Source organism: Laetiporus sulphureus, assembly GCF_001632365.1.
Source record: "Laetiporus sulphureus 93-53 unplaced genomic scaffold LAESUscaffold_34, whole genome shotgun sequence".
Taxonomy (NCBI): Eukaryota; Fungi; Basidiomycota; class Agaricomycetes; order Polyporales; family Laetiporaceae; genus Laetiporus; species Laetiporus sulphureus.
Window position 1 is genome coordinate 110,683 of NW_024468543.1, and position 27,568 is coordinate 138,250.

Here is a 27,568-nt window from a genome sequence, read left to right on the forward strand (position 1 = left end):
GTCGTAGAGAAGAACAACAAGTTTGTGAGTCGTTTATCCATCGGTTTCCATATTCATGTGTGGGCTCACCATAAATTACACACTCATCGCCATCGCACCAGTCGAACATCCTCATTCCTGCCACCTGCCAAGATGGTAAACGAATGAATCGCGCGACATCGCATCGACGTATTCACTGGCCGATTACGAGGGTATGGTGAGTCGAAAAGGAACCTGCGAGTTGTAGCATGCAGTGTTTACTGTTGATGCAGGATTACAGCAATAACTCTTACACACATCTTGAAGCCATACAGGAGGAACCTTGCGGGTACTGGATTGCAGGCTCGCTCGCGTACATCGAGGATTGGAGTTATGATGAACGGCTAGAACACAATGCGGCCGAACAGGATGTAGCGGTACGAGCCGAGTGTGCCACGCCGACGGTGAGTGGCACACATGCATGGTAGACTTTATGATGGGGGGCTGACGCGACCCAACAGGACAAGACCTCCGTCATGTGTAATGCTGGCCACAAAAGCTCTGCAGCGAAGGCAGCAATAGAACACGTTTCCGGCATCGTCTCGGACGACTCTTCCCCTCCTGTTACTCCGAGGTCCCTACTGTCTGGTGTCCCCTACACGCACGAACGCATCGATGTGAAGACAGGATACGCAGACGTCACGGTCGCCGAGCAAGCGTCGCTGACATCGGTGGATCCCCGTTCGTTCCGCAGTGAGATAGACCCTACAGATGTCGACAATGCGGCTGAGACGCCCAGCACCGACATCGAGCGCTCAGCCTTCTCGGTGATCACCATCCGCTTGCATCTTGGAACCCCTCCCCTGCAGCAGGGCGGCAGCGAGGAAAAGATTGAGGAAAGCCGAAATATCGAAGCTCCGCGAGAAATATCCCCGGCAGGATTGCAGTTCTATCGGGAACTCTTCGCACACTGGGCTTCACCAAGGAGACCTACTGACCAGCCGATCGCCAAGAAGCCCGACACAATGAACACGCTCGCCACGATGCCGAAGCTCCCCACGGTAAAGAAAAGTGCCGTAGCGAGAAAGCCAGGCATGAAGCTGAAACGTCGTCCTCAGTGGGGAGCGGTAGACAATATACCTATTTACGTCGACAAGGCTCGGGCATGGCGGGAATTCATCGCAGCGGTTTGGAACGAGTTGGCTGATGAGTACGATCTCCGAGGTGCTGCAGTACAGCCTATACAGGGAGAAGCCATGGAAGACGAGGTGCGTGCACGCAACCACAGAGGTGGAGATTGTTAGAGTTAACAAATAGGGAATGCGATATCCGTAGGAACCCGAGGTACTAAAGCACGATATCGCGCTTAATCAGGAAGGCATGGAAGACGCAGCCACAGACGACTCGAGCCATTCCACAGGTGGCCAACCTGCGAGGGGATCAGAAAGGAAGCCTCGACCAATGACTATACAGGAACGGCTGGAGCTGACCAAGAACAAGCAGCTTGCGTGCCTTGAGAAGTATAGGATGCAGCAGACTAAACCATGCGAGGGTCGATATCTCTCACTGACGCGTCAGGAGGCAATGCTTCACGTTCTCGGCATGATGATCGTCATGCGTGCCATCAAGAAGAAACAGACGCAGGTTGCCTAGAGGTCGCAGATCCCAGGGCAGCATTGCAGGCGAGCTAAATTGCGAATATGATTGCGGCGAGAATGAAGGGGTGGGGTGCGAGTAGTGCGAGTATTCCGGCAGCAGGAGGGTTCAGAGAGCAATCACAAGAGCAGCGCGATTTTGCGTGAAGGATGTCTAGGAGAGACTGTATTCAACTACAATGTCTCGTATGGAACAGCGCATGTACTCACAATGTATAGACTATTCGATTATTGTCCATTGACCAGGAGCTTGCGAGTAGACGCATTTGACCGCAAGTGGCCCAGCAGCTCTAGATGCCTTAGCGCCTAAAGACAACGTGTTCGCGCCGCGCATGTCTGCTTTGTCCCTCGCCACATCCATAGACGGATTTCTTCTCCGGCTGCCACTGTGCAACGATAACACAAGAGATGCTTCTCGCATGCGTTTTCATGAAATGGCGCTGCATCCGCAATTATCGTCACCGGATTGGTCGCCTTCATCGACGGTGAGTGGCGATCCCATTACGTTGCGCCTTCATGACTTGCAAGACAATGAATGCAGCGTAGCACACTGTCTAAGCAATCCCTGGCTGATGAAAGTGTCGACGACCGGAAAGCAAATTGCGTATGAGTTATATCTGCTAGCGCAGCGGTAGTGACGAATCTCGCCGACGATGCTGCTGATTGTTGGCGTATTAACCATGTCTGTCTTATCGTGCCGCGTTTGCATGCTGCTCCTCGCCTGCTTGAAGACTTCGGCATGCAGTTTCTGCGCTGTCACCAGATCCTATGCCTATCGCTGTCCCGGTATCGATCACCAGCCGGGATTCAACTTCATTTGACCTTCATCATTAATTGTCGACTTGCAAGAGGTGTCGCTCGCTCTTCACCACGATGTCCGTCTCATCAACGGATAGTGAACTACATAGTAAGTCAGTCATTCCGTGCACGAGCGATTAATAGTTCACATCACCGCACCTAAGAACGACTCGCCACTCGGACAACTCGCTGCTCATCCGTGCGTAGTCCTCATGGCCCTTCCGTGTGAGCAACCTATACAACGGCTCTTTTGATGATGAACCATCTACCTTCGCGGGCCAGTTCAACAACCGAGCCGGCCACAGTAGGAAGCGCCATATGTGTAGAAGCTGCATGCGAAAGCCAACATGTATTCTCCTGCAAGTTGTTCGCTCCTGGACCTCACTGGTGTGAAGAATGACCATTCGTGTTTGCGAGGCTTCAGCCGTCGCTGGACGATCCGATTCGGTTATCTAGCGAGCTTGCGTATAGACAACATCGAATCAGGGATGTCGTATGCGTCGATCCAGAATACAGAACGTTGAAGTCCTCAGTATACAAGCAGCCCATTCGCTCAGCCGATCTTTGGTGACGACGTCCGCATCCTGTCCACACAAGTAGTGAGTCAATATGGTTCGCATCAGTGACTGAGTGGCTTTAGCGTTCGGAACAGACAGTGCGATTTAAGGGTGCTCGACGAAATAAAGTGGATGGCAGCACGCAGAGCGAGCAGAGGAAATCCTGCGGCAGTTACCGGAAATCTTTTTCACCAAAACTCTGTTTCTGACATTTCCCTTTATATACAAGTTTTGTTATAAAAGCGTAAAAGATTCCGTGCCAGGAATGCCGCCACAAAATGGACGGCAGATATTCTGCGCCACAGGCGCGTCCGAGTCTGCCGGGTGTCTCTCGCCGCATCATATTGCGGCCACAATCCGATAAACTACAAAGAGCTAAAGTACAGAGCCCAGAACTATTCAGTATGTGTTGATTTGCGAAGAACTCTGAATTAAAAGCCGGACTGAGATATGTATTACCATCATCATCAGAGACTCTGGTATTCGTCAGGCCCGCATGGGCCACAGTCATTGGTCATGGACCGTCCGCACAGATTCCGGAAAGATCTTCACGTAACTCAACGCAGGACTACTTGGACAAGTCTCAACTCCCTCGCCGCCTGGAAGCCGCCCGTGTGACACGTGGATGACTAGCGTCCGTTCATACACGAGTTACGTACATGGTTATGTGCACTCTCTGGACCACAATGCCAAAGTCTACGATCCATCCGAACTCAATCTTCCGCTACACGCAGGTGAGAAAATTGTCTACATAGAGGTGAGCCTCTTAGGGGTACCACCCTTCGGCAGTACACATGCGATCATGTGTGCAGGGATCTTGTTGATGTCCTGCGTGAGAGAATGTGGACGCTACGTTGTGCACATACAGTGCCCCAACATTCATATTAGGTTTCACGACGCACGTGCGACACGAGGCTTATCAGCCGAAGGAATATCAGCCCAGTTCAATCTCAAGAGGAGCAGGCGTTCTTCCCTTCCGTCCCTACTTCCTCATGTCAGACCGCTCGAAAATTGACCAGAAAGTCCTGCGGCCAGCCGCCTCACCCACCCAGCTACGGCGGGACCCGAAACGAGCGGCGTCCCCATTCAACAAGAAGAGCGCCGACATCATCATCCGGTCAGCAGATTGGATGAACTTCCACTGCCACAAGGCGGTGCTCACTCTAGCATCGCCAGTATTCGAATGCATGTTCCATCCCCCGCAGCCGATCGCAACCGGCGTAACAGACACCGATTCAGCAATAGGCGTAACAGACGTCGATACAGCGACCGGCTTGCCGATTATCTGTGTCACAGAAAATAGCACGGCGTTGGATGGTCTTCTGCGTTTGTGTTATCCTACGCAGAATCCTGTCCTTCAAAGTGCGTCGGAGGTGATAGAGTTGTTGGAAGCAGCACAGAAATACCGAATGGTTGAAGCGATCCGGCACTTGGGCGATGCGCTGAGCGAATATGTGGAGAAGTCTGCTTTGCAAGTCTACGCAGTTGCATGTCGGTTCGGCATGGAGGAGCTTGCAAGGAAGGCGGCTGCTAAGCTCAAATCACAGGAGACGATCACGCAGGTGCCAGAGATGGAGCATATGTCCGCTGGTGCTCTCCATCGACTTTTCCAGTTTCGCAAGCCGAATGTGCAAGATCCTGCTGACCGCTTCACATTCTGTCGTCCGGCGTTAACTGAGACGCTCCAACTGGTAAAGACCACGACAGGTCCTGTCGCGGCAGAACCCTTCATGCATCCCTCCGCCGACATCGTTGTGCTCTCTTCGGACGGGATCCGATTCCGCGTGTATAGAAACATCCTCGAACTTGCGTCTCCCGTCTTCGCAGATATGTTGAGGAATTCTGGAGCTAGCGACGGTCATCCCGAGCCGAGCACAGAGCTACCACTCGTCCGGGTCGCAGAGGATGGCAGGACAGTGCATGCGCTTTTGCAATTGTGTTATCCAATGGAAGCCCCCGATGTCGAAGGGTTCGATGCCGCGCATGCACTTCTTTCTGCCGTCAAGAAGTACGGGGTCACATCCGCGTTAGCATGGGCGAAGCGGTCGTGGGTGGAGCAGATGAAATCTGATGCATTGCGAGCTTGTTTACTCGCCATGCAGATGGGATGGGAAGATGAAACAGAGGAGGCGGTTCGGCTTCTGCCCACTAAGGACCACCAGTGGTTTCCGGAGATGGAAAGTATCCCAGCATCGTACTACTTCATGGCGTTGGAACGGCGGCGTAACCGTCCAAGATCCCTTCCAAATCTCTCAGTCACTAATATGATCGTCACCGTGGTTGTATTGATGTTCATTCTCGTGCTTTTCAGCCCGTCGACCCCAAAGCCGCATTAGTGGGACACTGGTCTGTAATCTGTATCTGACAATATATTAGGTGTGCCGCATGTTCGTGGCATTGTGCGCTTGGCTCTGGATCACGAAACTTTTGATACATGATGCATGATATATAATATAAATATGTCAGCATCCTTGATATCCCTCCGCTGGCAATAACTTGCTTCATGATCTTGCCGCCGCTCCACTACACCTGGCGGATTAAGAGACCTGAGGCCTGCCTGAGGAGTCGGAACATTCGCATTACAAAATAAAGCAATACTTTCACAGTACAATCCTTGCAGTCATTTCCGCTTTAGTTGCTCTCCACTTCGTAGGCATCGCTTCGAATTTTGCGAAGCCCCTCTTAAGCTTTCCCGCACTAGGTTGATGAGTGCGGCTGCGTTAATCCTTGCGAGGAAAAGACATTCGACTCTTTATCATCCATTGTGCTGCTAAGACTGCATGACTGACTCAGGTGTCCTAGTGGTATTAGCAACGAGAACAAGATGTTGCGTGAAGAAGCACACGTCTAGGTTGTGTCTAAGAGCGATTCTCCGAGCTGATGCTCGTGAAGCAGTGTGTGGCACTGTATGCAGAGCGCGTCTTCAGGTGAATGGACTGTCCAGCGGGCGAAAGTTGGCCTCAAATCGACGTGTTCGCTAAAGTGTCAAAGTCATTGATTTACTAGTGACAGTTAACGTATAGCAGCAACCGGCCACAAGTTCAGCCACAGCTGTATAGGGCGCGCGGTCACACGGGCCACGCGTCGACCATACCGCGAACAGAGGCGGCGGCGGACGTGTTTCAGACTCTTTCCGTTTGTCATGGCGGCTGCTCTGTCGATTGTCTCAGATTCGTCGTTCCGACTTCTGGTGACTCGGTTTAGGCTGTCAGAATCATTCAAGTGGCCCTGTCGACCCTGATCTGGCCAGATTCATTCAATCCATTCACTTCATAATGCGACCATCGCGCACAGAAACGAAGAGATTCTATAGTAGAAGACACAAAGATCAATGGCGTCGTATACATACCCCTACGTACCATCGTTCTCGACATGCTCTGGCCGTCTCACACAGCCCGGAAACGAAACAGCTCGCGAACGACGTCCCGCAGTAGTATTCGAGGCTTAGAAAAGCATGGGATCGGCCGCAGTGTCATGCGTAGATACTGGTGCCTCCTTCAAACGAGCCACAGCAGCCATGCAGTAAATGTCCTGCGTGGCCCCGGTGTCAGCGCAGATACCCTGCATCACCTTTGGCGATGTCTGTAGGAAAGGATCATGTCATGCGGTGAGTATTTGTCGAGTTTCGAAGCAGCATGTGGGACTCATCACAATTCTCTGCCTCTTCATAGGCCTCGGTCCGACAGGGGCCTGCCTCACTCGTTCGGTACGGGACGCGGTCGCTCGCAGAGCCCTTGATAGCCTTCCGAGGTCGGCATCGCTTGATTCCAATACTTCCACTTCCAATGCCGTCTGCTTAGTGATGACGATTCGGCCATCCACTTCATGACAGCCCCATAGTCCCTTTCGTAAAGCATAGGACGACTCAGGTGGCGGGATCGGCTGAGGCATCATCAGCCGAACGTTGTGGGGACCGTCCATGTAGGTCGTAGGATTGCCGGACCTGTCCATGAAGACCCTCGTTTGGTGCAGCTGGGAGGATGTATGAATTATCCGTTTATGCAAGAATCATGTGCGCCACAGGAACTCACCACGAACCACTTGCTCACATAGTTTCCGTCACTGTCAGTCCGGCTCTTCCAGTCCGAGAGCCTCTCCTCGAAACTTGAAGGCCAGTTTGGATCGTAGAATGGCCACAGAGGGCGATGGTCCCCGTCGACCGAACCCTGTACGCGTTGGTAAGTGCACAGAATAAAACGGACACTGATTGGCGAGCTGACGTACGGAACCGCTGTCCGTGAACGTTTTATCTTCTGCATTTGCAAGGGCGTCCGCATCAAATTCTTGCTCATCGTCGAACCACGAGTCCGACTCGTCGCTCCATTTGGTGGGGGATGCCACGACCGTGCGGTGATCGTCTTCCGGATTCACTAACGTGGTATTCCAGTCGCATTCCATAGGGCAGGTGACCATGGCTCTGTGGTATGGGCAATGGACAGCGAGGCTAGTGGCCCGAGAACAAAAGCAAACAGAAGTTCTGCGTGGCGAAGAAAGTGGTCGAGCAGGCGAAGATTGAAAAAAGAGCTGGGGTGCAACTGCCTTTATAATCGCGTCGGAGGTCGAAGTGCCACTCGAACCAAACAGCGCGAGTCGAACACGTTGTTGCAGGCGCCAACGCGTCTGTGGCGGCGGCCACACTTGCTCATGGATGCATCGCTTCGGGAGATCTCGGTAAGAAACTAATCGGTCATATATACTTTGTGAGCGATCTAACGCTACTTGCTACTGAGATAATGTAGTTGAAACAATATCCTAGAAAAATCTTCCGGACAGACGATAAAGCCCCTCTCCTCTTCCGGTTTCAAACGGTCACTCAAAACCAATGGCCATCCTCTTCGTAGCGGTACTTGTCATCCTCACTCTGGACATGGTCTTCCAGCACCATCTCCATCAATGGTGGTCGCGGTGAAATCCTCCCCGCCTTTTCCTCTACCTCCTTCCGCCAGGCTCTCCAGGCGTCCGTCTGCTTTTCCCAAATTGCAAAGCTCATGAGATCAAGGGCGCAGTGTGCCTTCGCGGCCTCTTTGATGACTCCCATGCGGAGACGGAATGCTTTGTCTTGCTCCTCGCGCCGCTTGAGACGGGCCATTCGCCGAGCGCGGTACTCTTCCAGAGTCTTCTTGAAGGACCGCTTCTGGCCAGTCTTAGAAGCACTTGACTCGCTGGCCTCGTTGCGTGCTGTGGCCTCAATCTTGCCCTCCTGGTCCATGCTGAGCTCCCACTGTTGCTAATAAATCATTTAAGACCCACTCACCAGTAATCCATCCACTTCAGAGCCTTCTGCAAGATGTTCGGCCTTACCCGCGTGCATGTGCAGCTGCTCGAATAAGGCAGCCATGTACGCCCGCCACGCCGTGTCTTCGTCGAGCCACGGACACGAAGCCATCAATGCCTCCGTCGCCAGCTGGGAGACGGCCTCTTCCATCGTCTCATCATTGTCTGTGGTCATCTTCGTCTCCGTCTCCGGAGTCGCATCCATCCCATCTTCCTGTCCGTGTCGCTGCGACAAACGCTCCTGGGCCCCATCGTCGCGGTGAGCTTCGTTGTATTTGCCCAGCCACCTGGCAATCTCTCCCGCGAAAGCTTCTACAGATGCAGGCTCTCCCTTTGATGAGACAAGTGGTTCCTTCAGGGGTGGGGCCAGCAGATGGTCAGGAATCGTGGCGTCAAAATGTCCGGTCTTCGTGTCACGGTCCAGGTGCGTGGCCGGGAAGCCGAACAGCGGGGAGAGCGGCGTAGAGAGGAGGTCTGACTGGTCGGAGTCAGTGTTGCGGTCCTCCGAGATGCTGTGTGCCTCAACCGGGCCATTGCTATCGATGTCGCCCTTAGCAATGCCATGATCCTTCAAGACGTGGGTTAATCATTGTGATACCTCGAGGCGAAGAGCGGGTTGTGTTGAACATGCCACTCACCGATGACATGACGGAAACCCTTTCTGAGATCGTATAATGCTTATTATCACCTTCCTCAACATGGTCATCGTGGTTCCAGCCATCGATGTAGGAAACAGAGACCGCAACTGAACCAGCAAGCGAAAGCTCCTCTGCCGATCGCAAGTATCCCTCGGTTCCATAGCCACAGCGCTGCGATGTGGTGAGTTCATGTCTCTGCAGTTATCAATGCTCTCCAACTTACCACAGGTGCATGTCTGAAGTGACTGTCCTTGTCGTCAACCGCAATGGCCATGGTCGGTGCGCGACCAACCAGGTTGGCGAGGGTCAACTGTGGCGTCCCCAAGAAACGCGCAGAATGAGCATCAATGACCGGTGAGCACACAGGTTATCACGGATATATGGTCGGGTAACTTACTAGGATGATGCCCTCGTTATCGTTCGTGTAAATTTGTCTGCTCACAGCCGCCTCGGAGTCGATGTAGCCAGGCCTCTCTGAAGTGGCAGTGATCGGCGGAGGGCCATGCAGTTCAGCGCCTGGTCGAATCCTCTTCTTCACGGCCATGCGGGCCCTTCGTATGGCCTTCAGGAAAAAGGTGAACATCGTCGCGAAGCAGGTCGAGTTTCAACGTCGGTGAGATGCGAGAATGGGATGAGGTAGGTTGAGAAGGCAGGTAGCTTTTGTGAGCGTGTATAGATGTACACAAGTAGTGTGCAAAGGGCGAATGTGTCAACGGTGAAGGGCACTCGTGATGGTCGAGGGGCAAGTGCGATAACAAAGGCGACGCGACGGAGTGGCTCATTTTGTAGGGGGCGCTTATTGTGCCTCGTGGCTGGTGGCAATGGCCCCAGCAACCCATCCAACTCCGATTCTCTTGGTATCCGACGCCATACGTGCAAGTGGCCTTGGTTCTGCAGATCTCTATATCATCCCGTTGGTGACCTCCGTAAAATGTGGTAGTTATTTGAGCAGGTGGTGCGTCCCCACTTCAGGTTGTCCTCAGGATCCGACTGAACTATGAGTAGACCCCGAAGCCCCTTCCCAGAAATAACTTCCTATGAACGAAAGTGGGTCATGAACACAGCGTCGAACGGTATCGCTATATCTTAGAGCTTGGGCCTAAAGCGTAATACATCTCCATGTCATTTTCCGCTAGACCGCAGAAGTCGATTCGCCGCCGCTGACACATAACCTCATCGAGAATCCTACGCGTGCGTGCGCTCATGATTGTACGCACGGCCGCAGCTCTCTGCCTCATTTTTTATTCCCGTCGTTAGAGACACTGTTAACACACTCGCTCTGCTTTTTCTTTGGGAGTAAGAAAACATTCCTTGGGCCTCTTTGAAGATACAGTAAATGTTGCAATGTTTTCCTTCGATAGCAACCTGCGCTGCAGACAATTTTTCGATTCAGATTCTCCACTCTGAAACTCATCATTGAGCTTTAAGGCCTGCCCCATTTGGCTTGGCTTTTTTCTGTCGAAGCGATGGCTGAGTTTGCTGAAGCGATTCGCTAAGGACATCTGTAGTTATAGCCCAAAGCCAAATCGTATGTTTTAGTAATTCATAATGCGGCAATGTACCTCGCAAAGTCTCAGTGACACTCTATTATCTGAGGCCTTCTCAAATTGAGAACCAGCATGTAATGACAACTGATTATACGCACAGCGAAGGGCAAAGTCCTGACCAGTTGCAAGGTATTAGTGCGATTTGTTTCCTCTACTGAGACACGATAACTCTGGTTTGATATATGGATGTGATGATGTGACCGGGAGGTCATCACGACTCCTTCGGAATACTGCGTCCTTGATGGGAAGCGACGAGACATCTTGACGTGTCGTTGAATCTTCCAATGTTCTCACAATTCAGATTGAGTCTGCATATGGGTTGTGCATAATTTCGTTTCCGTATGGTTCGGGGCACGTCCTCCATACATCTTCTCGTACTCGTCCGCAGTGCCGGTTCCGAGAGCTGTGCATTTCGATGCCCAAAACGCGCGCCACAAGCGCGTAAACGCCCGACGAAATTGAGCGCGTCGAGCACGAGATCGCGTCGCAGCCGTGCGAAGCGAGTAGATGATAATCTATATATTCTCTATCTACCGTAAAAGCGATCCTGTCGACGAAAGCTTCATGTATATACGATAAGAAGGCAATCTGTACGTTTGTAAGCACTTCAAGCGATGCGGCCACGTCTCGAAATTCAGCCGCAGCCATAGCGTAGCAAGGCCACAAGTCGCCACACACGCCCGTCCCCCAGGAGAAAAAGACTGCTTTCGTGCCGCTTGGTGAAGCCTTGTGCCGCTTTGCTGCCCATTATCCCGCTTCAATGCCATGCTAGCGGTAACTATAGAGACAGACATGTTGATGCGATGTAAAAAGTGACGCTTTCTTGACATAGCAATCTGAAGTGTGGACGCCACAGAGCCAAAGGCGGAATAAGCGCGCTTGAGGCGGCACTGAAAGCGGCGATTTACCCACGCCTCTCAGACACAGGCTCCGCGCGGTAATCGTCGACCTACTTTGACTGAGCCATGGCCGGCTGGCCCATCGATCCATCGTACGCATGCTATGAGTCCGTCGACAACTGTGTCTCCCTTAATCCTGTAGTTGTGCTGCAATACTGGACCAAATCGTCTTGATGGCGGTACGCCGAGTCCAATCCTCGATCGATCCGAGACAATCTATCCACCAAAACTGCAGCGGCACGAAAGAGAGATAGCTAACGCTGTCGTGCAAGTGTTTCCATCTATGTAACTGATATCCTCAATCCGATCAAAACAGTCTACGTCTAATGAATTACATCGCAGCTCAGCCTGGGAGTTCATCGAGTCAGAGCACCAGTACCTCAGACAGCTTGTGTCGCACCGTGGGCCATGCGAATGACCGGAGGCGATGCCGTCTCCCTGATTGGACTACTTCCGCAATGCTGCCGACGTGTTGCTTGGCTGGACCTTGCTGGACGAGAGCGAGGGACCGGTGACTGGCTTCTGTTGACCAGCAAAGCACAGTGAACTCGGTGAGTATTCGTACAAACATTGCACGGCTATGTGCAGAACTCACCGAGAAGCATTTAGGCCACTGTTCTGGTGTCTGCCTCAAAGGTTTCGTGACCGACGGTGCCCTGGAGGTCTGCAAAAATGAAGGTACACGTCCGGCGTTATCTGGCATATTAATAGTCCCCGGTTGTCTGGTGATGACGACCTTCCCATCTTCTTCATGACAGTCCCAATTGCCAAAGAGTATGGTGTCAAAGCTCTCACGTGGGTGGACAGGCTGCGGCATCATCAATGGGATGGCGTGCGGGCCTTTGGTGTATATTTTTGCATGGCCAAACTTGTCCTTGAATATGCTTTCATATGTCTGCAAAGGAACTGGTCATGCTACTACACAATCATGTACAATGGCCATAGAACTCACCACGGTCCAATAAGACACAAAATTGCCGTCATCATCCGTCCGCTTCACCCATCTCGACCACCCCTCTCCCAGGTACACGCCCTCAGTGGGCATGACCCAGGGAGATGAGGGACGACTGCCGGAATCATCCCAATCCTTGAGGTCAACAGTGAGTGCACAGGACAATACGGGCATTGATAGGTTGGCTGACGCACCGATTCGTCACTCATGCTCGTATCGTTTTGTGCTCTCATGAAGTCCATCGTCTGCTGGTAGTCATCCGCCGAGGCTGGGTCATCTCCCCAATCGGACCATTCGCTGGGGGATACAGCTTGCATATGCACATCTTCTCGAGGGTCCACTTGAAGGGCACTCTCTTCATCGTTCGGGGGAGGAGTGATCATGATGATATGGCGGTCAAAGAAGAACGAGTGGCAAGTGACCAGACAACAAAGGCGAACAATGAGAAGACAGCACACAGACTCAGATTCTATGCTCAGGGACTTTATCGCGCAAGCGTGCAGAAGAGCCGATGGGGGTGTTGAACAGAACAAACGGGTCGAGTATGGCGGCCTTAAATAGCCGTGGCCACAGTCGAGGTTCAACATGAGCCAAACAATGTGGCCTGAACACGTTGTTCACTTACGGCCAGACGTCTGTGGCGGCAGGCTCCACTCGCTTAGGGATACCTCCGGTCAAATATTATTCGGAGGCAATGGGCCATGTTGTGCATACATGGTACATTCATTTATTCCGGCCCGAATACTTAAGATATTGAATGTTGCTGCCTAGCGATTGGATTTCATGGCCGATACTTTCGCACTCCGGCCACGCTCAAGCATGTAGCCTGTCAAGGTCGTTCGCATTTTTTGCTTGGTCACTGACGTCTGGCCCTAGCGTGGATGGCGCACGTAGTCTCACCTCGCTTCTACTTGGGCCTAAGCCCCCTCGAGCCCTCCTGCTTATTACGGACGGCAAGAGTGTGAAGGGGAGTGTGAGTAGCCCGACGGCAGGCGAGTTTATGTAGAGAAAAATCCCAAGAGCCGCACGATATTACTTTAACGCTTGTGAGGAAAGTCTGCACAATGCGATGTCTCGTATGGGGGAGCACGTAACTCCCAATGTATCTAGTATCAAATTATTCTCCTGTGGCCCGAAGCGTGCGAGTGAAGGCGTTCGACTGCAAGTGGCCCAGACGCCACAGACGCGTTAGCGCCCAAAGACAACATGTTCGCGTCGCGCCTGAGCATTGCGTACCTGACCCTCGCCACAGCCATCGAACTTTCTCCTCGGACTGTCACCGTGCCACTCCATGCTAAAAGATTTTATGACTTGTTTCTGGGAAGCTATCAGGTAAAATTGCAGTCCGCGAAATGGTCCGCTATCGCCGACACCACTCGTCAGTTGTGTTTGATCGGCGAACTTGCAATATCGCATCCCACCGCTTTTCGAGTACGTGATAAAGCAGGTTGTAATAGGGGGATGGAGGATGAGGCGTGATCGGCCATTTGAACAACGACAGCAGGATGGTGAGCTTCTCCACTAACGTGGATCGTGTGCCGCGTACTGATTCTGCACCGCTGAAAACGGCACATCCGCTCCATGAAGTTTGCTCAGCTTCAACGGCATCACACCAGCTTATTTGAGTGCTATTACCACCTGTGGCGCTCATAGTATGGGGCAAACTGTGCAATGGCCGCCGAAGTCGATGTTCAATCGCAGTCTGTTCTGGTTCGGGCAAGAACGTACGGCCGGCATCTAGCTCATTATTCTATTTTCTCCCTCTCAACGTGATTATTCTATGTTCTGGTGAAGGAATACGTGTGAGTACGTCACTGCATCTTCCAATGGCGGTAATTTGTGTCGGTAATGCGGAAGTTCATAAACGGTTAAGAGGCAACCACCAAAACTTATTCCTATCTCACAGCTCACCCCACCTCTTGACATACACGGGGAACGGTCGTCATCAGGGCTGATTTTATCGTAATAGTTCGCATTCGGCGCTCTCGAAGAAATGAGCAAACGTGTGTACGTGCGAGCGCCTTAACCCAGAACTTCACATACAAGTAAGACACTGTCTTCTCTTCACTATGCCGTTGAATCCCCTCTTCATCTCGTACATCGTCGCGTGTGCGGGCGTAGAGCTGGAACGATGTTGTCGACTCAAGAACTCGGCTTTCATGCAAACGTTTGTAGGGCGACCATCATGTTCAAGCTAGGTCCAAGATTAAATAATGGAAATGTCCGTCGTCTCCCAAGCCAAATGGAGTTCGATAGGTAGAGGGGAAAGCCGGTCGTGCTAGCGCTACTATAGATAATGAAAAGCTCGAGGTACTACACATTACGACACATCAATAGCGGCAAAGAATAGCTCGAAAACTGAGACTAACAAATCACAGAGACGAGCCAGCATTTCATGAAAAATCACGTTTAGGGGAAGGAGAGCGTGATTTGCACAAATAAACGGGACGCGAAGAAAACAGTTAGTTACTAGGAGAAAGACAATGGCCGAGAACAACGGTTGCAGAATATACTCGTTTGGAAAAACAAAACTTAGGGAGTCATCGTTCTACATTAGTTATTCGTTCGAATTCTATGGCAAGCAGAGAGGTTCGCTTACTACACGTAGCTTGGATATCGCAAGGCTATAACTTATTACGCTATCCTGGGATTGCCGTTATCGTCCAGACCTAAAACGAACGTTCATTATAACCCCATGTCAAATACAAGTTAACGTACCCAAGGTCGGATTGGATAATATCCACAAAAGTCTACTGATTTTACTCATCGTATGCAGATTGGAACTGGACGGCCAGCCCAAGTGCTGCGCGACGGCGGCGGTGAACTGGACGCTCGAAGACATAGTATAGCTGGCGAATGATTCTGGCAGTAATCCTACTGCTCCGAAGTCAAAGAGGCACGTCCTCCCTTCGACATCGACGCCGAAGTTGCTCTCGTCCATGTCGGACTGCGTAAAGACCAGCCGCTCATTGCAAAGGCTGACGAGCGCTACTGGCGCGGACCTGGACGGAAGCCTCGTAATAGCCTAGCCCAAGTCATATGTTAGCGGATCGCGAACACTTAAGAAAATACAAGCACAATGCACCTTATTCAAGTACCGCTCGATAGCCTGGATGCTTGAGAAAGACAGAGGCGCCTTGTAGTTCTTGAATAGATGATGGCGCGCGCGACCGCTTCCTAGAGGGCCAATCCGAACACGGTCGGGAGGAGGAGTTGGAAGATCACGAAGCCACTGGATTGCCAGTGCCACCCTTTGGGAGAGGTCCGGGACTGGAGTGGGTGTAAACTTGATGTTCTCCATAACCATGTACGCCATCTGATCGTCACGGTGGAAGAATTGAATGACCTCGGGAACGCGTGGCGCGCTCATGTTGCTCTTTGCACACTGGAAGACGTACTTCTGCGTCTCAAATTCAGGGTACAGAGACTGGTAACTGTCGAATTTAACGAAGAATCCGTCGATGACGAGGCAACGTCTGTAACCATTCTCCCTCCAATGAGAGCGCTCATGTTCGGCGCAAGCGTGGATGATAGCGGCCTCGAAGGCGGCTGCGTCACCGGGCGTGGACGCCATTGCTGTGTTCCTTGGATTTAAGCAAGGGTAAGGAAGAGCAATATAAGGAAGGATACGTACGAAGATAAAAGATAATGGGCTATAAGGGAGAATACTAGGTTGAAAACAGAACACAGACGCAATGCTTTGGATGAAGACGCTTGAGTACTTAAAGGTTTGGAAGAGCGACAAAAGGATACGTACGAGGATGAAAGTCAAAGGAGAAGTTACTAACGGTCGAGAGGAGACGAAAGACGAAAGTCTATGCGCAGAGACTTTGTCGTGCAGGCGCGTGGAAGAGCCGATGGGGGTTGTTGGACAAGCGGCTCGAGTATGGCCGCGTTAAATAGCCGTGGCCGCAGTCGAGGTTCAACATGAGCCAAACAGCGTGGCCTGCACACTCGCGCCCACATGTCTGTGGCGGCGGGCTCCACTCACTCAGGGATGCCTCCGGTCAAAATATTCGGGAAAGGCAATGGGTCATATTACGCATGCATGGTACATTTATTTATTCTGGCCTGAATACTCGAGATATTGAATGTTGCTGCCTGAGTGACTGGACTTTATGGCCGATGTTCTAGGTCACACTCCGGCCCCCACTGTCAAGCATTTAGTCTGTCAAGCTCGTCCACACATTTTTTCCTTGGTCACTGACGTCTGACCTTAGGTGGCACGCGTAGTCTCACCTCGCTTCTACTTGGCTCACATCCTTCTCGAGCCCTCCTGCGCTTATCACGGACGACAAGGCTGTGAAGAGATGTGTGAGTAGCCCAGCGACGGTAGCCGAGTTCATTTAGAGAACAATATGATATTGCGTTAACGCTTGTGAGGAAAGGCAGCACAATTATGATGTCTCGTATGGGGGAGCAAATAACTCCCAATATACGTAGCATTAAGTTATTCTCCCATGGCTCGAAGCGTGCGGGTGGACGCATTCGACTGTAAGTGGCCGAGACGCCACAGACGCGTTAGCGCCCAAAGACAACGTGTTCGCGACGCGCCTGAGCATTGCGTACCTAACCCTCGCCACAGTCACCGAATTTTCTCCTCGGACTATCACCGTGCCACTCCGTGCTGAACGATTTTATGACTTGTTTCTGGGAAGCTACCTGGAAAAATTGCAGTTTGCGAAATGGTCGACCACCGCCTACGCCACTCTTCAGTTGGGTTTAATTAGGTTTGATGCCTTTGAGTGGCGAATTTGCAATATCGCGTCCTATCGTTTTTCGAGTAGGTGCTAACCTTACCTAACTAGCTGCAGCCACATCGCCCTGACAAGGGTGTTAAGGCTGGCTGTGTGCCAGAGGTCGGCATCGAATGCGAAGTCAACACTAAGAGACCCGACATTAGTAAGACAAAGGATGAGAAACAACAAGCTGGTGAGTCATTCAAATGGCAATTTCGTACCAACATCGGGGCTCACCACGTCGAAATCACGTTCCGTACGTTCCATGTCAGTCGGACACCTTTATTCCTCACACCGCCCAGGATGCGGTATTCACTCGATTGAACGACACTGTTTGCGCCAACGTGGAGGCTGATAATGGTCTTATTGTAAGCAAGAGATGGGCCATCGACGGCTACATATACCGTACTCACCATACACAACAGAAACACGGTAGCGGTCACATTATGACTCTCGAACCACAGATGGAGCATCAGCAGGAGGATTGGCCACGAAATCGATCGCCAGCATCAAGGATGGGCGTGGCTATGGGCAGCTCGAGGAGAATCCACTTGCACAAGACGGGGCGGCACCGGTCAAGGACGCCATGCTATCGGTGAGCAGCACTTCGTATGCGACAGATGCTGCGAGCGAGAATGGCTGATCTATGTTGGCAGGGCGTTGTCGATCACACATCTGACACTGTCAATGGCGAACCAGGGGAGAAGGCCGGCACGGATGAAACCTCCAGCATCGACTCGGATGGATCTTCTATTCTCTCCACTCCGATGTCTGTATCGGCGGGTTTGCCATACATCCATGGGGACCCAGACATGGTGGCAGGACAGGCGAACGTAGCGGTTTCCTCGCAGCCAATGCTAGCATCGGTGGATTCCCGTCTGCCGCCGGTTGTAGCAAACCGTGAACACAACGGCTACACCGTTTGAGAGGATGAGCACGTACACCAGGGTGTCGACACTGCCCACGCTCACCAGGCCACGCAGAATGTCACCGGTGGGGTTGAACTTTTACAAGGAGTACTTCAGTTACCTGCAGTCGGAGAAGCCGTTTGCAATGCAGCAGACCCCGAGGAGGCTTGCTGAGATGAGGGAGGCTCGTACGGCAAGGAGGGGAGCAAGAGAACTGGAAAGGCGTGCTCGACATGTGCCGGCGGACGACCTTCGGGAAGATGATGATGAGGCTCAGCTACGGGGGGAGTTCGAGCCGGCAGTCTCGGACGAGTTGACCAATGAGCGCGAACCTCAACGTCGCGCGGCACAAGCTATGGCGGGATCGGGAGAGGAGCACCAGACGATGATGATGGAACAACTGGCGCACGTCGAGGCCACGACGACGGGATTGGTAGTGCGGTCCGAGGGCGAGCTCGAGCTGCTGTCCTCGGAGGCCCAGGTTCAGATTGCCGCCATGTCGAGTTCCCTGCGCGTCGCAGACGACATTCAGATGCCGGCAGATGAAAATGGCCTTACGAAGCAAGGAAAGGATCACAAAGATGAATGAAGGGTTGTCACGAGAGCGAGAGATTGATGGTGGCAGGCGATGTGAAGAGAGGGAGATAAGGGGTCTGCACAAATTTGTCTCAGGGTTTCCTAGGAGAGACCGTATTCAACTACGCTATCTCGTTCATAATCATGAATAAGCTCACAATGTATATAACGTCTGATTTACATCCCATTGCTTTTGGAGCTTACGTGGGACGCGTTCGAACGTGAGTGGTGCGAGAGCCACAGACGCGTTACCGCCTGGCAAAAACGTGTTTGCGTCGCGCCTGCATGCGTTCTTTCTCCTTCGCCTTTGCCCAACAGAACACACTGCTCCAGAGACTTCATGATGCTCTCCTCCATGCTATATGGACTGCATGCATTATTCTTTAGAAACCGCCTGGAGTGCGTGACAATTTTTGACGAATTTGTCTGCCATATTCGACGCCACTCGCCACATGAGATTGCAATGGCGAATGGTGGCATTGCAGCAGACACTCCGCACTCCGCGAGCGACGAATATAAGCGCCCGTACTTCAACCGCGTCGACGCGTCTTGCCCTCCCTCTTCACGCTTGTCCCTCGACCACGAGCAGTGCCTTTTGTCAATCGTCCGATTCACCTTCGAACATCTGTATGGGTTATCGCTCCCTGTGCGCATAAGATAGCTTACTTACCTTTGATCCTGCCAGATCTGTCATCGCGCATTTTCATCATTCGGGGCCACTCGACATACTTCCACCATGTTGCTCTCCTTTCTACGGCGCATCAGCGCAGCTTTCAAGAAGAGACTCTTGCACAGCGTACAGCCACATCGCTCTGACACAGAGGGTAAGGCTGGCTGTGTGGGAGAGGTCGGCATCGAATGCGAAGTCGCACCTAGGAACCTCGACATAGACACGACCAAGAAGGAGAACGACAAGCTGGTAAGTCATTCAACCGCCATTTTCGTATCAATGTCAGGGCTCACCGAGTCGGAACCGTGTCTCGTATGTTCCATGTCAGTTGAACACCTCCATCTTTCACGCCTGCCACGATGTGGCAGCGACCGTCTTGAACGGTACTGTTTGTGCCAACCCGGCGGCTATTGACGGTTCTATTGTAAGCAAGGGATGGGCCATCGACGACCACAAGTACCATACTCATTGTATATACAGACACACGGTAGCTACTCCACGACTCTGGTAGCCGTTGACGGAGCATCGCGCGGAGGGCTGACCACGGAATCGACCACCTGTGCCGCGGATCGGTATACGTATGGACAGTTCCAGGAGAATGCACTTGTGCAACACGGGGCGGCACAGATCATGGACGACATACCATCGGTGAGCAGTGTTTCGTGCACGATAGACATTGCAGTGACGATGGCTGATCTACTTCGGCAGGGAACCATCGATCGTACATATGGCACTGTCAACGACGGTTCAGCGATGAATGGAGCCACGGATGACACCTCTAGTATAAGCTCGAACGAATCTTCTCCTGCCTGGACTCCGACGTCCGTGTTGGCGGATCTCCCGTACATCCCGGCGGGCTCAAACGTGGAGAGGCAAAATGCAGGCATAACGGCTGTGCAACAGCCAACGCTAGCATCGATGGATTTCGGTCCGCCGGCGAGTGTGGTACGCCGTAGAAACAATGGCAACGCGGTTGGGACGACGAACACGTACACCGGGGTGTCAACCTTGCCCACATTCACGAGGTCACGCAGAATGTCACCGGCGGAGCTGAACTTCTACAATGAATACTTCAGTTATCTGCAGTCGGAGAAGCCCTTCGCCATGCAGCGGGCCCCCAGAAGGCATGCTGCGACGAGGGCGGCTCGTACAACGATGACGGAGCAGCTTGCGCATATCGAGGCCGTGACGACGAGGTTGGCCATGCAGTCCGAAAGCGAGCTCGAGCTGGTGTCTCCGGAGGTCGGGGTTTAGGCTGCCGCCACGTCGAGTTTCCTGCGCATCGTATACGGAAACCCGATGCAGGCGGACGCAAATGGTCTAATGGAGCAACCAGAGGAATATAGAGGCGGGTGGAGGGTCTTCAAGAGAGCGAGAGGTTGATGGTGGCAGGCTATGCGAAGAGAACGAAATATGGAGACTGCACGGAGTTCTGTTAGTGCTTTCTAGGAGAGACCGTATTCAACTACGCTGTCTCGTTTTGTAATCATGAATCGACTTACAATGTATATAACATGTTGTTATCGTCCCAATTTTTTGGAGCCTGCATCGGACGCATTCGGACGCGAGCGGCGCGACAGCCACAGACGCGTTAGCGCCTGATAGAAAGGCGTGTGTGCCGCGCCTGCACGCTTTCTGTCTGCTTCGTCCTTGCCCAGCAAAACATTATCGTCCAGAGACTCCATGACGCTATCCTCCGTGCTATGCGCACTGCACACATTATTTTCGAGGAGCAGCCCAGCGTCCGTGACAACGTTTGCCGAACTTGTCTGCCACAGGCGACGCCACTCGCCACATGAGATTGCAACGGCGAATGATGGCCTTATACTGCCGTAGCTGACCGATTATCATGCGGTTCTATGCGCGTCGGCGTAGACGCAGTAGGTGTGCGATGCGCCTGACATCGTTTCTACAGTGGGTTCATCGCGGTGAGCTTTTTCATCTATGCCACTCGGAATCCGTGCACTGACCTTGCCTCGCTGGAATTTCCGCTATTATAAAATTCAACTCCGGAAAATCTCATCATATTATTATTTTTTGGTAGAACTGCCTGTAGCGTTCGTGGGGGCCCACAGTTAAAGATGTCCGACATCAACGCACCAGTGGCAGACTCTCTGCCAGTTCAGCTACGACATCCGTACGTGATATACGTCCGTTACTTCCCGCTTCGACCGTATGATGACCTGATAGGATGGTAACGAAGTGCGAGTGGGTAGGTTTCTACGTCAATAAACTGGTGGCTCACATTCGTATGAACATGCAGTCCCTTGGTGCCACTCCCCACTCGTACAAGGCATCACTCGTGTATATGAACCATTGCAGCTCGTCGTACGGACAATTCCCACGAAGTATCTTCCGATGATCGCCATCTATATTCGTGAGTCAATTCAGCGCGATTTTCACAATCAGAATGCACTACGTATGAAGACCAACTTATATCGTCCTATAGGTACTCGTTTTTTCCTTCGGGATGCGTATGTGAACCATGCAACATGCTGCACGTCTGCAAGATGCGAGGCCATTGCCGGGGCGGGGAATCCTTTCCAATCTAGTCCGTCGGCACGACGTCGATGGAATGTCTACCGACTTCAGTCGCTGGAATTTCAGACAAGAGAGCTTCTATGTCCTCGTCATGCGCAGGGCCTGTTTTCCGCAGACGATCTTGGTGATGATGTTCGCGTTTCGCCAGGAAGAATAGCGAGTCGATGTGGCCGGCATGAGCGACTAGATGGCCTTCGCCGTCGAGGATTACAACGACCTTGAATAGATGTCAATGATCCTGCAATGGCGATGGTGAAAAGCGAGCGGTTGAGCGGCCAGCTTCGGAACAGGCAGATTACTGTCGAGATACGCGCGGCAATTACCCGATTGAGAGACGTCGGGCCTGGCGGTGTGGCATTGTGCGCCACAGGCGCGCTTGAGTGGCGTCTCAAAGATTCATCACTTTATTCATTGCGCACATATCGCGCTCAATTTCTGTAAGTTCTGCAACGATAGCCAATGTTACATGGGCATTATGCATTACTCATATCGATACACACAGGACTTGATTCTGTTGCGCATGACAGTGAAATGGGAGATGGGAGCTCTTGTCATTGGTTAAATTCCATGATTTATCGGACTCGTCCCTCCCCCATTTCCACCTCTCCCGACAAGTATTTGTCCTCGACCAACGAAGGAATCATTCGTGTCTCACCCGCTTCCTTCTACAGCACCTCTATCAATGATCGCTTCCTCGTGAGTGTATAGCAGTTTATCTATCCGACAGCCACGTTGAAGGAAACTGTGATCCAGGATTCGATGGGTACGGAGCGTATTACAAAGGAACCAACAGTCTGAGGGCCGATGAACAGCCTTCCCGAATGGGCCGCCGAGACTATGGTATTGCGTTCTTTTATTCTGATGGCGTTCATAAGGCGGCTACAAAGAAAGCCAGGTTGAGTCGAGACAATGTATTGGGTGTGCCGCATGTTCGTGGCATTGTGCGCTTGGCTCTGAATCACGAAACTTTTGATACATGATGTGCGATATATATAATATAAATATGTCAGCATCCTTGATATCCCTCCGCTGGCAATAACGTGCTCGAACACCACTACTCATTATGAGCGATCGCAGTATTGAAGGCATGCGTCATGATCTTGCCGCCGCTCTGCTACACCTGGCAAATTGAGAGACCTGAGGCCTGCCTGAGGAGTCGGGACATTCGCATTACAAAATAAAGCAATACTTTCACAGTACAATCCTTGCAGTCATTTCCGCTTTAGTTGCTCTCCACTTCGTAGGCATCGCCTCAAATTTTGCGAAGCCCCTCTTAAGCCTTCCCGTACTAGGTTGATGAGTGCGGCTGTGTTAATCCTTGCGAGGAAAAGACATTCGGCTCTTTATCATCCATTGTGCTGCTAAGACTGCATCACTGAAGGTGTTTCAGTGGTATTAGCATCGAGAACAAGATGCTGCGCGAAGACGCACACGTCTAGGTTGTGTCTAAGAGCGATTCTCCGGGCTGATGCTCATCGTGATTCGTGAAGCAGTGTGTGGCACTGTATGCAGAGCGTGTCTTCAGGTGAATGGACTGTCCAGCGGGCGAAAGTTGGCCTGAAATCGACGTGTTCGCTAAAGTGTCAAAGTCGTTGAACTACTAGTGACAGTTGACGTATAGCAAGACCCTGCTTTGAATAACGAGATGCAGCAACAGGCAGCAACCGGCCACAAGTTCAGCCACAGCTGTATAGGGCGCGGTCTCACGGGCCACGCGTCGACCATACCGCGAACAGAGGCGGCGGCGGACGTGTTTCAGACTCTTTCCGTTTGTCATGGCAGCTGCTCCGTCGAGTGTCTCAGATTCGTCGTTCCGACTTCTGGTGACTCGGTTTAGGCTATCAGAATCATTCGAGTGGCCCTGTCGACTCTGATCTGGCCAGATCCATTCAATCCATTCACTTCATAATGCGACCATCGCGCACAGAAACGAAGAGATTCTATAACGGGAGACACAAAGATCAATGGCGTCGTATGCATACCCCTACGTACCATCGTTCTCGACATGCTCTGGCCGTCTCACACAGCCCGGAGACGAATGCTCGCGAACGACGTCCCGCAGTAGTATTCGAGGCTTAGAAAAGCATGGGATCGGCCGCAGTGTCATGCGTAGATACTGGTGCCTCCTTCAAACGAGCCGCAGCAGCCATGCAGTAAATGTCCTGCGTGGTTCCGGTGTCAGCGCAGATACCCTGCATCACCTTTGGCGAGGTCTGTAGGAAAGGATAATGTCATGTGGTGAGCATTTGTCGAGTTTCGAAGCAGCATGTGGGACTCACCACAGTTCTTTGCCTCTTCATAGGCCTCGGTCCGACAGGGGCCTGCCTCACTCGTTCGGTACTGGACGCGGTCGCTCGCGGAGCCCTTGATAATCTTCCGAGGTCAGCATCGCTCGATCCGAATGTTTCCGCTTCCTGTGCTGGCATCTGCTCAGTGATAACAATTTGGCCATTCACTTCATGACAGCTCCATAGCCCCTTCCGTAAAGTATGGGATGACTCAGGTGGCGGGATCGGCTGAGGCATCGTCAGCCGAACGTTGTGGGGGCCGTCCATGTAGGTCATAGGATTACCGGACCTGCCCATGAAGACCCTCGTTCTGTGCAGCTGGGAGGATATGAATTAATCGACTATGCAAGAATCATATGCGCCACAGGAACTCACCACGAACCACTTGCTCACATAGTTTCCATCACTGTCAGTCCGGCTCTTCCAGTCCGAGAGCCTCTCCTCGAAACTTGAAGGCCAGTTTGGATCGTAGAATGGCCACAGAGGGCGGTGGTCCCCGTCGACCGAACCCTGTACGCGTTGGTAAGTGCACAGAATAAAACGGACACTGATTGGCGAGCTGACGTACGGAATCGCTGTCCGTGAATGTTTTATTTTGGGCATTTGCAAAGGCGTCCGCATCGAATTCTTGCTCATCGTCGAACCACGAGTCCGACTCGTCGCTCCACTCGGTGGGGGATGCCACGACCGTGCGGTGATCGTCTTCCGGATTCACCAACGTGGTATTCCAGTCGCATTCCATGGGGCGGGTGGCCATGGCTCAGTGGTACGCGCAATTGATAGAAAGGCTAGTGGCTCGAGAGCGAAAGTTCTGCGTGGCGCAGGAAGTGGCCGAGCAGGTGAAGATTACAAAAAGAGCTGGGGTGCAGCCGCATTTATAGTCGTGTCGGAGGTCGAAGTGCCACTCGAATTAAACAACGCGAGTCGAACATGTTGTAGCGGGCGCCAGCGCGTCTGTGGCGGTGGCCACACTTGCTTATGGATGCATCGCCTCGGGAGGCCTGGTAAGACTCTAGTCGGTTATATGTACATTGTGAGTGATTTAATGCTAATCGCTACTGAGATAATGTAGTTGAATACGATATCCTAGAGGACATCTTCCGGCCAGACAACAAAGCCCCTCTCCTCTTCCGGTTTCAAATGGCCAGTCAAAACCAATGGCCATCCTCTTCGTAGCGGTACTTCTCATCTTCACTCTGGACATGGTCTTCCAGCACCATCTCCATCAACGGTGGTCGCGGTGAAATCCTCCCCGCCTTTTCCTCTACCTCCTTCCGCCAGGCTCTCCAGGCGTCCGTCTGCTTTTCCCAAATTGCAAAGCTCATGAGATCAAGGGCGCAGTGTGCCTTCGCGGCCTCTTTGATGACTCCCATGCGCAGACGGAATGCTTTGTCTTGCTCCTCGCGCCGCTTGAGACGGGCCATTCGCCGAGCGCGGTACTCTTCCAGAGCCTTGAGGGACCGCTTCTGGCGAGTCTTGGAAGCATTCGACTCGCTGGCCTCGTTGCGTGCTGTGGCCTCAATCTTGCCCTCCTGATCCATGCTGAGCTCCCACTGTTGCTGATAAATCATTTAAAACCCACTCACCAGTAATCCATCCACTTCGGAGTCTTCTGCAAGATGTTCGGCCTTACCCACGTGCATGTGCAGCTGCTCGAATAAGGCAGCCATGTACGCCCGCCACGCCGTGTCTTCGTCGATCCACGGACACGAAGCCATCAATGCCTCCGTCGCCAGCTGGGAGACGGCCTCTTCCATCATCTCATCATCGTCTGCGGTCATCTTCATCTTCGTCTCCGGAGTCGTGTCCATCCCACCCTCCTGTCCGTGTCGCTGCGACAAATGCTCCTGGGCCCCATCGTCGCGGTGAGCTTCGTTGTATTCGCCCAGCCACGTGGCAATCTCTCCCGCGAACGCTTTCACAGCTGTAGGCTGTTCCTTCGATGAGACGGGTGTTTCCTGCAGAGGTGGGGCCAGCAGACGGTCAGGAATTGTGGCGTCACAATGTCTGATCTTTGTGTCACGGTCCAGGTGCGTGGCCGGGAAGCTGAACAGAGGGGAGAGCGGCGTAGAGGGGAGACCTGACTCGTCGGAGTCAGTGTTGCAGTCGTCCGAGGTGCTGTGCGTCTCAACCGGGCCGTTGTTGCCGATGTTGCCCTTAGTGATGCCATGCTCCTTCAAGACGTGGGTTAGTCATTATGATACCTCGAGGCGAAGAGCGCGAGTGTGTCGAACGTGCCACTCACCGACGACTTGATGGAAAACCTTTCCGCCATTGCATACTGCTCATTGTCATCTTCCTCAACATGAACATCGTGGTTCCAGCCGTCGATGTGGGAAAGAGAGGCTGCAACTGAACCAACAAGCGAGAGTTCCTCAGCGGATTGCAGGCACCCCTCGATGCCGTAGCCGTAACGCTGCGACGTAATGAGTCCATATCTCTGCAGTCATCAATGGTCCCCAACTTACAATAGGCACGTGTTTGAAGCTACCATCCTTGTCCTCAGCCGCAATGGCCATGGTCGGTGCGCGACGGTCCAGGTTGGTGAGGATCAACTGTGGCGTTCGCAAGAATCGAGTGAGCGTCAATGATCGGTGAGCACACAATTTGTCACGAATGTATGGCTGGTTGACTTACTAGTTCATCGTCCTCATTGTCGTTCGTGTTAAATTGTGATCTCACAGCTGTAATCTGAGAGTCGATGCAGCCGAGCCTCTGCGAAGCAGTGGCTATAATCGGAGCACTATGCCGTCCGAATTTTGGTCGAATTTTCTTCTTCATGGCCACGCCGGCCCTTCGTATGGCCTTCAGGAAAAGAGTGAACATCGTCGCGAAGTAGGCCGAATTGTAACGTCGGTGAGATGCGAGAAAGGGATGAGTTAGGTTGAGAAGGCAGGTAGCTTTTGTGAGCGTGTATAGATGTATGCAGGTAGTGTCCAAAGGACGAATGTGTCAACGGTGAAGGGCACTCGTGGTGGTCGAGGGGCAAGTGCGATAACAAAGGCGACGCGACGGAGTGGCACATTTTGTAGGGGGCGCTTATTGTGCCTCGTGGCTGGTGGCAATGGCCCGAGCAACCCATCCAACTCCGATTCTCTTGGAACCCAACGCCGCACAGGGAAGTGGCCTTGATTTGCCTGTTCCTCCTGTCAGTGACTTCCGTGAAATGTGGTACTTGTTTGAGCAGGCGGTGCGTCCACACTTCAGGTTCTCCTTAGGGTCCGACCGGACTATGAGTGGACACTGACACCCTTCCAAAGGATAACCTCCTACGAACAAAGGTGGGTTGTTAATGTTGCGTGGGATGGTACCAGTGTATATAAGAGCTGGGGCCTATATCATAATACATCGTCATGTCGTTTTCCGCCATACCAGTGATGATGACACTGGAGTCGAATCGTCGCCGCTTACACATAACTGCATCGAGTATTCCACGCATACGTGCCCTCATTATCGCATGCACATCATCTGCTCGCTACCTTATTACTGATCCTCGTCGTCTGAGACTATGTACGTCTACGTAAACTCTGCTTTTTCTCGGATCGGAAGGTTGTTCTTCGGCCTCTTT

The 27,568-nt window shown here is 52.4% G+C and overlaps 18 protein-coding genes across 18 annotated transcripts; 6 read left to right on the forward strand and 12 right to left on the reverse strand.

Moving 5' to 3' along the window:
• Window positions 1–284: 284 nt before the first annotated feature.
• LAESUDRAFT_311851 (uncharacterized protein) lies at window positions 285–1,575 on the forward strand. Its single transcript, XM_040901956.1, has one exon. The coding sequence runs from the start codon at window positions 495–497 to the stop codon at window positions 1,260–1,262; it is 768 nt and encodes a 255-aa protein (XP_040761892.1). The 5' UTR covers window positions 285–494; the 3' UTR covers window positions 1,263–1,575.
• LAESUDRAFT_728362 (uncharacterized protein) lies at window positions 1,426–1,645 on the forward strand (the record flags this gene model as incomplete). The annotated part of the gene is made up of 1 exon (XM_040909423.1): window positions 1,426–1,645. A coding segment is annotated over one exon (159 nt), but the record flags the coding sequence as incomplete, so codon positions are not given.
• A 2,112-nt stretch (window positions 1,646–3,757) lies between these two features.
• Window positions 3,758–5,429, forward strand: LAESUDRAFT_728364 (uncharacterized protein). Its single transcript, XM_040909424.1, has one exon. It carries the CDS (start codon window positions 3,961–3,963, stop codon window positions 5,302–5,304), a length of 1,344 nt encoding a protein of 447 aa, XP_040761894.1. The 5' UTR covers window positions 3,758–3,960; the 3' UTR covers window positions 5,305–5,429.
• A 1,114-nt stretch (window positions 5,430–6,543) lies between these two features.
• On the reverse strand, window positions 6,544–6,950 carry LAESUDRAFT_728367 (uncharacterized protein). Its single transcript, XM_040909425.1, has 3 exons — window positions 6,801–6,950; window positions 6,640–6,718; window positions 6,544–6,575 (listed from the first exon to the last, which is right to left on the reverse strand). Exons 1-2 carry the CDS (start codon window positions 6,917–6,919, stop codon window positions 6,664–6,666), a joined length of 174 nt encoding a protein of 57 aa, XP_040761895.1. The 5' UTR covers window positions 6,920–6,950; the 3' UTR covers window positions 6,544–6,575; window positions 6,640–6,663.
• LAESUDRAFT_311919 (uncharacterized protein) lies at window positions 6,930–7,547 on the reverse strand. The gene has a single exon (XM_040901957.1). It carries the CDS (start codon window positions 7,379–7,381, stop codon window positions 7,034–7,036), a length of 348 nt encoding a protein of 115 aa, XP_040761896.1. The 5' UTR covers window positions 7,382–7,547; the 3' UTR covers window positions 6,930–7,033.
• Window positions 7,548–7,614: 67 nt separating this feature from the next.
• LAESUDRAFT_728368 (uncharacterized protein) lies at window positions 7,615–8,856 on the reverse strand. Its single transcript, XM_040909426.1, has 2 exons — window positions 8,226–8,856; window positions 7,615–8,171 (listed from the first exon to the last, which is right to left on the reverse strand). Exons 1-2 carry the CDS (start codon window positions 8,415–8,417, stop codon window positions 7,782–7,784), a joined length of 582 nt encoding a protein of 193 aa, XP_040761897.1. The 5' UTR covers window positions 8,418–8,856; the 3' UTR covers window positions 7,615–7,781.
• On the reverse strand, window positions 8,621–9,272 carry LAESUDRAFT_311940 (uncharacterized protein). Its single transcript, XM_040901958.1, has 2 exons — window positions 9,104–9,272; window positions 8,621–9,051 (listed from the first exon to the last, which is right to left on the reverse strand). The coding sequence occupies exons 1-2, from the start codon at window positions 9,152–9,154 to the stop codon at window positions 8,794–8,796; spliced, it is 309 nt and encodes a 102-aa protein (XP_040761898.1). The 5' UTR covers window positions 9,155–9,272; the 3' UTR covers window positions 8,621–8,793.
• Window positions 9,273–11,397: 2,125 nt separating this feature from the next.
• Window positions 11,398–12,306, reverse strand: LAESUDRAFT_728374 (uncharacterized protein). The gene is made up of 3 exons (XM_040909427.1): window positions 11,936–12,306; window positions 11,669–11,877; window positions 11,398–11,611 (listed from the first exon to the last, which is right to left on the reverse strand). The coding sequence occupies exons 1-2, from the start codon at window positions 12,144–12,146 to the stop codon at window positions 11,774–11,776; spliced, it is 315 nt and encodes a 104-aa protein (XP_040761899.1). The 5' UTR covers window positions 12,147–12,306; the 3' UTR covers window positions 11,398–11,611; window positions 11,669–11,773.
• A 1,052-nt stretch (window positions 12,307–13,358) lies between these two features.
• LAESUDRAFT_728376 (uncharacterized protein) lies at window positions 13,359–14,276 on the forward strand (the record flags this gene model as incomplete). The annotated part of the gene is made up of 4 exons (XM_040909428.1): window positions 13,359–13,753; window positions 13,851–13,928; window positions 13,968–14,128; window positions 14,185–14,276. Coding segments are annotated over 2 exons (156 nt in total), but the record flags the coding sequence as incomplete, so codon positions are not given.
• On the reverse strand, window positions 14,052–14,521 carry LAESUDRAFT_728377 (uncharacterized protein; the record flags this gene model as incomplete). Its single annotated transcript, XM_040909429.1, has 3 exons — window positions 14,409–14,521; window positions 14,159–14,299; window positions 14,052–14,098 (listed from the first exon to the last, which is right to left on the reverse strand). Exons 1-3 carry the CDS (start codon window positions 14,437–14,439, stop codon window positions 14,052–14,054), a joined length of 219 nt encoding a protein of 72 aa, XP_040761901.1. The 5' UTR covers window positions 14,440–14,521.
• Window positions 14,522–14,912: 391 nt separating this feature from the next.
• Window positions 14,913–15,852, reverse strand: LAESUDRAFT_761275 (uncharacterized protein; the record flags this gene model as incomplete). The annotated part of the gene is made up of 3 exons (XM_040912889.1): window positions 14,913–14,947; window positions 14,997–15,303; window positions 15,364–15,852. The coding sequence occupies 3 exons, from the start codon at window positions 15,850–15,852 to the stop codon at window positions 14,913–14,915; spliced, it is 831 nt and encodes a 276-aa protein (XP_040761902.1).
• Window positions 15,853–17,216: 1,364 nt separating this feature from the next.
• On the forward strand, window positions 17,217–17,998 carry LAESUDRAFT_728383 (uncharacterized protein). Its single transcript, XM_040909430.1, has 2 exons — window positions 17,217–17,368; window positions 17,431–17,998. The coding sequence occupies exon 2, from the start codon at window positions 17,653–17,655 to the stop codon at window positions 17,941–17,943; it is 291 nt and encodes a 96-aa protein (XP_040761903.1). The 5' UTR covers window positions 17,217–17,368; window positions 17,431–17,652; the 3' UTR covers window positions 17,944–17,998.
• Window positions 17,999–18,568: 570 nt separating this feature from the next.
• LAESUDRAFT_312088 (uncharacterized protein) lies at window positions 18,569–19,530 on the reverse strand. The gene is made up of 4 exons (XM_040901959.1): window positions 19,465–19,530; window positions 19,172–19,313; window positions 18,660–19,116; window positions 18,569–18,603 (listed from the first exon to the last, which is right to left on the reverse strand). The coding sequence occupies exons 2-3, from the start codon at window positions 19,193–19,195 to the stop codon at window positions 18,679–18,681; spliced, it is 462 nt and encodes a 153-aa protein (XP_040761904.1). The 5' UTR covers window positions 19,196–19,313; window positions 19,465–19,530; the 3' UTR covers window positions 18,569–18,603; window positions 18,660–18,678.
• Window positions 19,531–19,790: 260 nt separating this feature from the next.
• On the forward strand, window positions 19,791–20,588 carry LAESUDRAFT_728387 (uncharacterized protein). Its single transcript, XM_040909431.1, has one exon. The coding sequence runs from the start codon at window positions 20,207–20,209 to the stop codon at window positions 20,423–20,425; it is 219 nt and encodes a 72-aa protein (XP_040761905.1). The 5' UTR covers window positions 19,791–20,206; the 3' UTR covers window positions 20,426–20,588.
• A 354-nt stretch (window positions 20,589–20,942) lies between these two features.
• LAESUDRAFT_312139 (uncharacterized protein) lies at window positions 20,943–21,761 on the reverse strand. Its single transcript, XM_040901960.1, has 5 exons — window positions 21,605–21,761; window positions 21,417–21,540; window positions 21,272–21,354; window positions 21,142–21,221; window positions 20,943–21,080 (listed from the first exon to the last, which is right to left on the reverse strand). Exons 2-5 carry the CDS (start codon window positions 21,538–21,540, stop codon window positions 21,029–21,031), a joined length of 339 nt encoding a protein of 112 aa, XP_040761906.1. The 5' UTR covers window positions 21,605–21,761; the 3' UTR covers window positions 20,943–21,028.
• A 1,727-nt stretch (window positions 21,762–23,488) lies between these two features.
• LAESUDRAFT_728392 (uncharacterized protein) lies at window positions 23,489–24,667 on the reverse strand. Its single transcript, XM_040909432.1, has 3 exons — window positions 24,611–24,667; window positions 24,015–24,522; window positions 23,489–23,950 (listed from the first exon to the last, which is right to left on the reverse strand). Exons 2-3 carry the CDS (start codon window positions 24,295–24,297, stop codon window positions 23,910–23,912), a joined length of 324 nt encoding a protein of 107 aa, XP_040761907.1. The 5' UTR covers window positions 24,298–24,522; window positions 24,611–24,667; the 3' UTR covers window positions 23,489–23,909.
• A 428-nt stretch (window positions 24,668–25,095) lies between these two features.
• Window positions 25,096–25,599, reverse strand: LAESUDRAFT_728396 (uncharacterized protein). Its single transcript, XM_040909433.1, has one exon. The coding sequence runs from the start codon at window positions 25,539–25,541 to the stop codon at window positions 25,149–25,151; it is 393 nt and encodes a 130-aa protein (XP_040761908.1). The 5' UTR covers window positions 25,542–25,599; the 3' UTR covers window positions 25,096–25,148.
• Window positions 25,600–25,999: 400 nt separating this feature from the next.
• Window positions 26,000–26,945, reverse strand: LAESUDRAFT_312212 (uncharacterized protein). The gene is made up of 3 exons (XM_040901961.1): window positions 26,638–26,945; window positions 26,469–26,555; window positions 26,000–26,416 (listed from the first exon to the last, which is right to left on the reverse strand). Exons 1-3 carry the CDS (start codon window positions 26,824–26,826, stop codon window positions 26,189–26,191), a joined length of 504 nt encoding a protein of 167 aa, XP_040761909.1. The 5' UTR covers window positions 26,827–26,945; the 3' UTR covers window positions 26,000–26,188.
• Between the last annotated feature and the right edge of the window lie 623 nt (window positions 26,946–27,568).

Bases quoted from the DNA above. Each gene is read 5' to 3' on its own strand.
- LAESUDRAFT_728383 (XM_040909430.1), top strand. From the start codon at position 17,653: ATGGCTGATCTATGTTGGCAGGGCGTTGTCGATCACACATCTGACACT.
- LAESUDRAFT_728374 (XM_040909427.1), bottom strand. From the start codon at position 12,146: ATGATGCCGCAGCCTGTCCACCCACGTGAGAGCTTTGACACCATACTC. The intron at 11,878-11,935 runs CTAAATGCTTCT...ACGAATACTCAC, and splicing joins GCAGACACCAGAACAGTGGC to CGAGTTCACTGTGCTTTGCT.
- LAESUDRAFT_728367 (XM_040909425.1), bottom strand. From the start codon at position 6,919: ATGGACAGGTCCGGCAATCCTACGACCTACATGGACGGTCCCCACAAC. The intron at 6,719-6,800 runs CTGTCATGAAGT...AGCGATGCCGAC, and splicing joins TTACGAAAGGGACTATGGGG to CTCGGAAGGCTATCAAGGGC.
- LAESUDRAFT_312139 (XM_040901960.1), bottom strand. From the start codon at position 21,540: ATGGCGATCATCGGAAGATACTTCGTGGGAATTGTCCGTACGACGAGC. The intron at 21,355-21,416 runs GTGAGCCACCAG...CCATCCTATCAG, and splicing joins GACTGCATGTTCATACGAAT to GTCATCATACGGTCGAAGCG. The intron at 21,222-21,271 runs GTGCGTTGATGT...CGAACGCTACAG, and splicing joins TGGCAGAGAGTCTGCCACTG to GCAGTTCTACCAAAAAATAA.
- LAESUDRAFT_728364 (XM_040909424.1), top strand. From the start codon at position 3,961: ATGTCAGACCGCTCGAAAATTGACCAGAAAGTCCTGCGGCCAGCCGCC.
- LAESUDRAFT_312088 (XM_040901959.1), bottom strand. From the start codon at position 19,195: ATGACAGATCTGGCAGGATCAAAG. The intron at 19,117-19,171 runs GTAAGTAAGCTA...AGATGTTCGAAG, and splicing joins CAGATCTGGCAGGATCAAAG to GTGAATCGGACGATTGACAA.
- LAESUDRAFT_311851 (XM_040901956.1), top strand. From the start codon at position 495: ATGTGTAATGCTGGCCACAAAAGCTCTGCAGCGAAGGCAGCAATAGAA.
- LAESUDRAFT_728396 (XM_040909433.1), bottom strand. From the start codon at position 25,541: ATGGATCAGGAGGGCAAGATTGAGGCCACAGCACGCAACGAGGCCAGC.
- LAESUDRAFT_311919 (XM_040901957.1), bottom strand. From the start codon at position 7,381: ATGGTCACCTGCCCTATGGAATGCGACTGGAATACCACGTTAGTGAAT.
- LAESUDRAFT_728387 (XM_040909431.1), top strand. From the start codon at position 20,207: ATGTCACCGGCGGAGCTGAACTTCTACAATGAATACTTCAGTTATCTG.
- LAESUDRAFT_311940 (XM_040901958.1), bottom strand. From the start codon at position 9,154: ATGGCCATTGCGGTTGACGACAAGGACAGTCACTTCAGACATGCACCT. The intron at 9,052-9,103 runs GTAAGTTGGAGA...ACCACATCGCAG, and splicing joins ACTTCAGACATGCACCTGTG to CGCTGTGGCTATGGAACCGA.
- LAESUDRAFT_728392 (XM_040909432.1), bottom strand. From the start codon at position 24,297: ATGGGCAGGTCCGGTAATCCTATGACCTACATGGACGGCCCCCACAAC. The intron at 23,951-24,014 runs CTATGAAGAGGC...ACAAATGCTCAC, and splicing joins GGCCCCTGTCGGACCGAGGC to CACATGACATTATCCTTTCC.
- LAESUDRAFT_728368 (XM_040909426.1), bottom strand. From the start codon at position 8,417: ATGACCACAGACAATGATGAGACGATGGAAGAGGCCGTCTCCCAGCTG. The intron at 8,172-8,225 runs CTGGTGAGTGGG...CTCAGCATGGAC, and splicing joins GCTCTGAAGTGGATGGATTA to CAGGAGGGCAAGATTGAGGC.
- LAESUDRAFT_312212 (XM_040901961.1), bottom strand. From the start codon at position 26,826: ATGTTCACTCTTTTCCTGAAGGCCATACGAAGGGCCGGCGTGGCCATG. The intron at 26,556-26,637 runs GTAAGTCAACCA...CGAACGCCACAG, and splicing joins ACAATGAGGACGATGAACTA to TTGATCCTCACCAACCTGGA. The intron at 26,417-26,468 runs GTAAGTTGGGGA...ATTACGTCGCAG, and splicing joins GCTTCAAACACGTGCCTATT to CGTTACGGCTACGGCATCGA.